Source organism: Vitis riparia, chromosome 8 (assembly GCF_004353265.1).
Source record: "Vitis riparia cultivar Riparia Gloire de Montpellier isolate 1030 chromosome 8, EGFV_Vit.rip_1.0, whole genome shotgun sequence".
Taxonomy (NCBI): domain Eukaryota; kingdom Viridiplantae; phylum Streptophyta; class Magnoliopsida; order Vitales; family Vitaceae; genus Vitis; species Vitis riparia.
The window spans coordinates 14,030,227-14,036,681 of NC_048438.1; the positions used below are offsets into that span (position 1 = coordinate 14,030,227).

Here is a 6,455-nt window from a genome sequence, read left to right on the forward strand (position 1 = left end):
CCAGCATTGACCCAAAAAAAGTGGTACGTGTTTGATTTACTAAAATAACAAATGGAACTGGAGTCTTGCCCCATTATGTTAACAAAACTACGAACATTGCCCTTGTTATGGTAAAAATAATAGTGATATAAATTCAATTATTTGACATAAAAAGTATATGAACTTGCAATTGGTTAAAGGAAAAAAGGTGGCAGCACAAGATAGGCATGGCAGTCTGGTAGATTAGTCTTATAAACAGAGTCAATTTGAGAACCCGAATAAAATAAACCCTACTCTCTCCTCTCTCCTCCACCTCTTTTAGCTGCCGCTCTCAAGGCTCAAGCTATGAGAGCCGCCGAAGGAAAAACCAAGAAAACCAGGAGAGGACCGCAGCATAGCCAAAGCCAAAGAAACAACCCAAGAACAGCAATGCCGATGTCGAAAGCTCCAATCATCGCAGTCGTTATCATATTGGCGAGTCTCCTATTAGACGCCGTGTGGGCACAAGAACCATCTCCAACCAACGGAACGGCGGCAAAACGGAAGCTATCTCTGGGAAGTATGGCGCGGGAATTTGTACTGGCCCACAACGTGGTCCGCGCCCACTACCAGGAACCGCCTTTCAAATGGGACAGGGGCCTAGCCCGGTACGCGCGACGCTTCGCCTCGAAGCGCGTAGCTGATTGCCTGATGATACACTCGTTTGGGCCGTACGGAGAGAACATATTCTGGGGTATGCGGGATCACTGGACTCCAACAGATGTGGTGGAGTCATGGGCGAAAGAGCACAAGTACTACAATAAGGACACCAACCAGTGCACACAGGGCCAAATGTGTGGCCACTACACCCAGATTGTGTGGAGGGATAGCGTTCGATTGGGCTGCGCCCGTGTGAATTGCCTCAATGGAGGTATGTACGCTATCTGTTCCTACGATCCTCCGGGCAATTATATTAACGAGAACCCTTTTGACAGCAAATGGAACTCCGATTGGGACGACGAACCAGAGCCAGATTCCTCCACCACTCCACCAACTTCAATTGACCCTCCTTCCCCACCCTCACCACCTGCCGCTCAGCCCTCCCAAACTTAGTTGGACCCCCTCATACCTTTATACTTGCCTCCGCAGCTCACCATTGTATATATTACGCATCTATATCAATAAATTTTATTTATTTATTTTTTCATGCACATATTATTTTTATTCGCTATATGTAAAGTTTAGGCATGGCATCACCACACATTCCTTTATCCATGTCCATATTTTAAAATTGTTTTCATAATACTTTTGCAATTTTGATATAATTTTTGTTCACCTGTATGGGTCAAACTCCCGTTTGGGCAATGTAGACTCTGTTTTGTATCATCCTATGAATGACACATTGATTCTGGAAACTTGAAGGAAAGCTACTTCCTAACCATGTGAGAAAATATGCATGTTTTTTTTTTTTAATCAAAACACTTATTCCTAGGGTCATATGCAGTCCTGCTTCCAAGCTTTGGCATCATCTTCCGTTTCTATCTCATACCAGTTTCCCAAATTGTTAATTACTATGGATTTTGAATCGAACTGGAACCCAAGAGGCAGATGATTTTAAGATTTAACGTTTCTAATTTATGGAGTTAGATAAGTCGGATTACGTTTCAGTTGACTATCATCTCCCATATTTTGTGTGGCTGTGTTCTGTTTTCTTTTGCTTTTTCTTTTAACAATATTCAAGCGCAAAGAAACTCTGGAAAAAACCATCACAGCCACCACTGCCAAGTGCTAAAACACCTTCGGCATTGGTGCAAACGACCACCAAGAAGTCAGCACCAAACTTACCATTGGTGAGAAAGCCCTCTACAGACGAAAAAGACAGAATGGTTATTGAAAAACTTCTATTCCAAGCGAATTAATAAATGTATTATCTCAAGTAGTGGTTGCCTTTTTCTATGTTCTAATTGGAAACCAGTTAAAATATAAGTGACCCTTGGCCTTTTTTAACAATCGGGCTTGCTGCTTCCAGCCCAATTTTCTAAGGTTACAGTTTCTATGGCTGCACTGCAATTCATGGTGACAAGATGGCCTTGCATTCTAAGGCAGAATGTTCAAATACTAGACTTTTGTGAACATTGATCCATGCAAAATGATCTACCATTGCCAAAAACAGAGTAACGTGATACATATTATACCATTCCCCCACTTCATGTATCAGTTTTGATCACATTCAATGGGATAAGCACTAGGACATAAATGGCATGAACCTCAATCTGAACGGAAGACATGGGTTTCCAACTGATAGGCTTTGGTGAAGAAGGCAGGCCAACAAAGGTATGTTGACATGATGCTGCTAACCGTTGATGCACCAACAAGCATGTTCATTACAACAATCTGCAGTTGAATGGCCTCAAGAGGGGAAGCTCCTCCCATTATAAGGCCCGTCATTGCACCAGGAAGTGAGATGAGACCCACAGTTTTGGCATTGTCCAATACTGGAGAAAGTGCAATAACCAGAGCCCTTTTCACTTGCTGAAGTGTGGCCTGGCGTGGGGTTGCCCCAAGAGCCAATGCTGTCTCCACCTGTACAAGAATACAACAACTCATATTTAGTCAATGTTAAATGTTCCCTAGTTCCGAACTGACTTAAATTCAGAAATTAGGCAATGCAATCATTTGCCAGGAAAGGGCAGAATTTTCATTCGAGGGAAATAGATGGATTCGCAAAAGACAAAGTCAAGGAAGAACAAGACCCTTTTTTTTTTTTTGCCAAGTAACATCGGATCCCAAGTGGCTTGATTCAGGTCAGAGGGTTTAGGTGTCAGAAAGGTTCCCCATGAGCGAAAGGGGACAAAAAGAGGAAAATAGGAAGACTGGTCAAGAAGGGTCATCTACAATAAGCACGATTTACCAAAAACGTATAGTACTAACTACTAACCAGGTTCAATTGTATCTTGATGTCGTCTCTGAGTCTTTTCATTGTAACCCCAGTTACTGTCATTGCATTTCCAACCATCATTCCCGCAACTGGGATGATGTAGCGCGGCGTAAAAGGGAAAACATTTAGCACGACAAGCAGGAACATGGTCACTGCGGTGCCAGCCAAGATAGAAGCTCCAGCAACATACTTCCCACGAGGAACATGTTTAGCACGCTGGCCCGCTGTATAACCAGCCACCGATACCTGCAGGGGCACACGTAACAATAACCTTTAAACATTAACCAAGACAAAATCAATCTTTGAAAATCGTACTGGTTGACTTGTACGTAGTTGATTCTACCGACCCATATATCTGACTCTTTGTGAGATCACAATCATTTTCTCCTGTCACTTAGCTGAAGCATATCAACAGCTCAAAACGATTAAATGATTGAGCTTCCTGAGGAAAGGATGGTAACAAGAAAACTGCTCTTATAAGAACAATTGCCCGTCTGGGTCACCGTTGAAAGTTATTTTTTTTTTGGAAATATCTCCGTTATAATTCATAAGGGCTAGTCAGAAGACATAAAATGGAACACTTTTCTTCTTCCTTTATTTATTTTGTCTGGTGCTGATCAAAGAAGTTTCCTTCTATGGTCGCTTACTTTCAAAGAAGCGCGACCATTAAAATTTCTGAAACAAAGAGCATGGGAAGTAAATATGAACAGTAAACAGAAGGAGAAAACGAACCATGAAAAAGTAAGCAAGCAGGATCCATCCATTGTTTGCCTGGGTGAAAATGAACTGCAGTACAAAACCAATGACAGAGAGCTGAAGAAAAGCCCTTAATATCGAATATACCATCTCACCCTCCAATCCTAACTTCTGAAAATACGACAACGCCACCGCCATCAGCACCACCGCCAACGCTGCCACCGGCTTCACCATGCCCCTCAAAAACTCCATCACCCAGTCAAAATCCATCCTTACTCACCTCAAATCAACCAAAAAAGAAAACCAAGAACTTGAAATGCAGAAGGCAGCAGACCCTGTGGTCCGTAGATAAAGGCAGGGGCTCGAACCTTCCCCAGTTGTGAGATAGGCAAAGAGTGAAGGTGATAAGTCATCTCGGGGAGTTGCCATTTGAAGGAATGACAGATGGGTCCCACTAAAAAGATATAAAAAAAGATGCCCGCGATAGCAACCAAACGTACGGTACGACGAGTCCGGAAGGGCCGGATGTATTACCCACGCGCCACAGCATCGATGGGACGATCGTTGTTTTACACGTGGGTGCGTGAATGGCACGGCGGTTCGACACCGCAAGTGCGGTGGCTTTTGGGAAGATTTGTTTTGTTTTTTGTGTCGTTTGGCGCCCATGTAGATTGATTCCTGAGTGAGGAGGCATGTAAATAAATGCGGGACGCCTGCCCCTGTTTTCTCTTGAATAAAATATTAAAATTACAATATTAGAATGATGGTGGTTTTGGCAGTTGCGGAGCAATAATGAAATGTGGATTAGATACTTGGGTCATCTCCCGACCCACTCTTTGTCGGCCTTAGGGGCCCCTAACAACTTGTCATGTGACTTGCTTCCTTTATCATGATTGAAATCAAAGACAATCAATCCTTTTTTCTCCTTTTCGGAACTCAAATTTTTCTTAATTTTTATTCTTGAATTATAGCCGAGACCGCACGTTACTCTTTCTTCTTCAATTTATGGCTGGTCAAATATTATGGGCAGCTCGAATTTATAATGGAAGCTTAGTATCACAAGCTAAACCCAAATTCAAATATTAAAAGGCCATTGCCATGGGCTGCTTGGTTTAAAATAAGGAGGATATTATTAAGAGATGTGTCAACTAGAACTAGCTGTATGGGTATGTATGCATATAGAGGTTGAACTTGAAAGATCCGGTGAAGTCTCCATCCATTTTATTTGTTGACATTTACAAAAGGGAGATGAGTGGGGGCGCACAACACTCACGCCCAAGTAACAATCCTCATAATATTATAAGCACAGCTAACTTTTCTTTTCGTTAATGTATTGAGGACTTTTCACAAGAGTACGCTAATTAAAAATAACAATAATAATTTCAAATCTACAAAATACAACTTTTAAAATATTCTCTTCAAAAGATAATCTATTTTCTTTTAAAAAAATTATATAAAAAAGAATCATTTTTTGAATATACAATTTCTAAAATTCCTTCTTAAAAAAAATTACATATTAAAATTATTTTTTCAAGAAATGATTTCTTAAAAAAAAAATAATAAATAAATAAAAAGAGAAATCGTCTCTTCAAAAGACGATTTAATTTAGGAAAAATCAAGATATAATTTTCTCAAAACAGAAAGAAAAAAAAAACCATTTTTCCATTCCCTAATTTTTTCCAATTAATGATATATTTGTATAATGATATAATTATTATTATTATATATATATATATATATATATATATATATATATATATATATATTAAAATTAATTAATTTTATTTACTAAATTTCATATATAAAAAATTATAATTATTGAGATATTTATCAACAATAATATTTATGAAATATAAATTATGTTTAATATTTAGATATTAATTTAAGAAATATTTTCTTCTTAATTTTCAATTTTTTCTTAAATTAATTCAATTACTTATAACTAATAAAATTAATTTAGTTTGATATTATTTTTTATTTATAAGATAAATATTTATCTAATATTTTTTGTTTCTTTTTCTTTGTAATTAAAAAAAAATATATCAATTTTATGTGAAAAATGAGTTTATAAAAAACAAATTTGTTATTAATTTATTAAATAATTATTTACAAAATAAATAATTTTTCTTTTTAAAAAAATTTTAAATTAATTTTATAATATAAAAAAATTTCATATAGAAAAATAAAAAATTTATTTATTTATTTTGTAAATAATTATTTAATAAATTAATGACAAATTTATTTTTTATAAACTCATTTTTCACATAAAATTGATAATACATTTTTTTAAATTCAAAATATTATCAAACTAAATTAATTTTATTAGTTATAATTAATTGAATTAATTTAAAGAAAAAATTGAAGATTAAGAAGATAATATTTTTTAAATTAATATTTAAATATTAAACATAATTTATATTTTTACAAATATTATTGTTGATAAATATCTCAATAATTATAATTTTTTTATATATTAAAATTGGTGAATAAAATTAATTAATTTTATAATGTATATACATTTATAATAATTATATTATTATACAAATATATCATTAATTAAAAAAAAAAACTAGGGAATGGAAAAATGGACTTTTTTTTTTGAGAAATTGTCTCTTTCCCAACCTTTTTTTTTAGACAATATATATATATATATATATTTTGTATACTTTTTTGGAAAAGGAAATACATTATTTTTTGAATGGATAATTTTAAAAGTTCTCTTTCCTACTTGGCAACAATTATGATAAATTTGAAATTATTTTTTCCACAACAATAGATTAAGAATTATTTTTGCCTTAAAAATTGGGATAATATTAGTATATTATTTCACTACATGTTTGGATAGTAAGGTTATTTGTATTTG

The 6,455-nt window shown here is 35.5% G+C and overlaps 2 protein-coding genes across 2 annotated transcripts; one reads left to right on the plus strand and one right to left on the minus strand.

The window, feature by feature from the left end:
- The first annotated feature begins 167 nt into the window (after nt 1-167).
- On the plus strand, nt 168-1,383 carry LOC117921099 (pathogenesis-related protein 1C). Its single transcript, XM_034838894.1, has one exon. It carries the CDS (start codon nt 325-327, stop codon nt 1,069-1,071), a length of 747 nt encoding a protein of 248 aa, XP_034694785.1. The 5' UTR covers nt 168-324; the 3' UTR covers nt 1,072-1,383.
- A 649-nt stretch (nt 1,384-2,032) lies between these two features.
- On the minus strand, nt 2,033-3,951 carry LOC117919868 (protein ALUMINUM SENSITIVE 3). Its single transcript, XM_034837144.1, has 3 exons — nt 3,629-3,951; nt 2,897-3,142; nt 2,033-2,541 (listed from the first exon to the last, which is right to left on the minus strand). The coding sequence occupies exons 1-3, from the start codon at nt 3,860-3,862 to the stop codon at nt 2,227-2,229; spliced, it is 795 nt and encodes a 264-aa protein (XP_034693035.1). The 5' UTR covers nt 3,863-3,951; the 3' UTR covers nt 2,033-2,226.
- Nucleotides 3,952-6,455: the final 2,504 nt, after the last annotated feature.

Coding starts and splice junctions, on each gene's coding strand:
- LOC117921099 (XM_034838894.1), top strand. CDS start 325: ATGAGAGCCGCCGAAGGAAAAACCAAGAAAACCAGGAGAGGACCGCAG.
- LOC117919868 (XM_034837144.1), bottom strand. CDS start 3,862: ATGGATTTTGACTGGGTGATGGAGTTTTTGAGGGGCATGGTGAAGCCG. Junction 3,143..3,628: donor TGCTTGCTTACTTTTTCATG/GTTCGTTTTCTC, acceptor GTGCCCCTGCAG/GTATCGGTGGCTGGTTATAC. Junction 2,542..2,896: donor TCAAGATACAATTGAACCTG/GTTAGTAGTTAG, acceptor ATTCTTGTACAG/GTGGAGACAGCATTGGCTCT.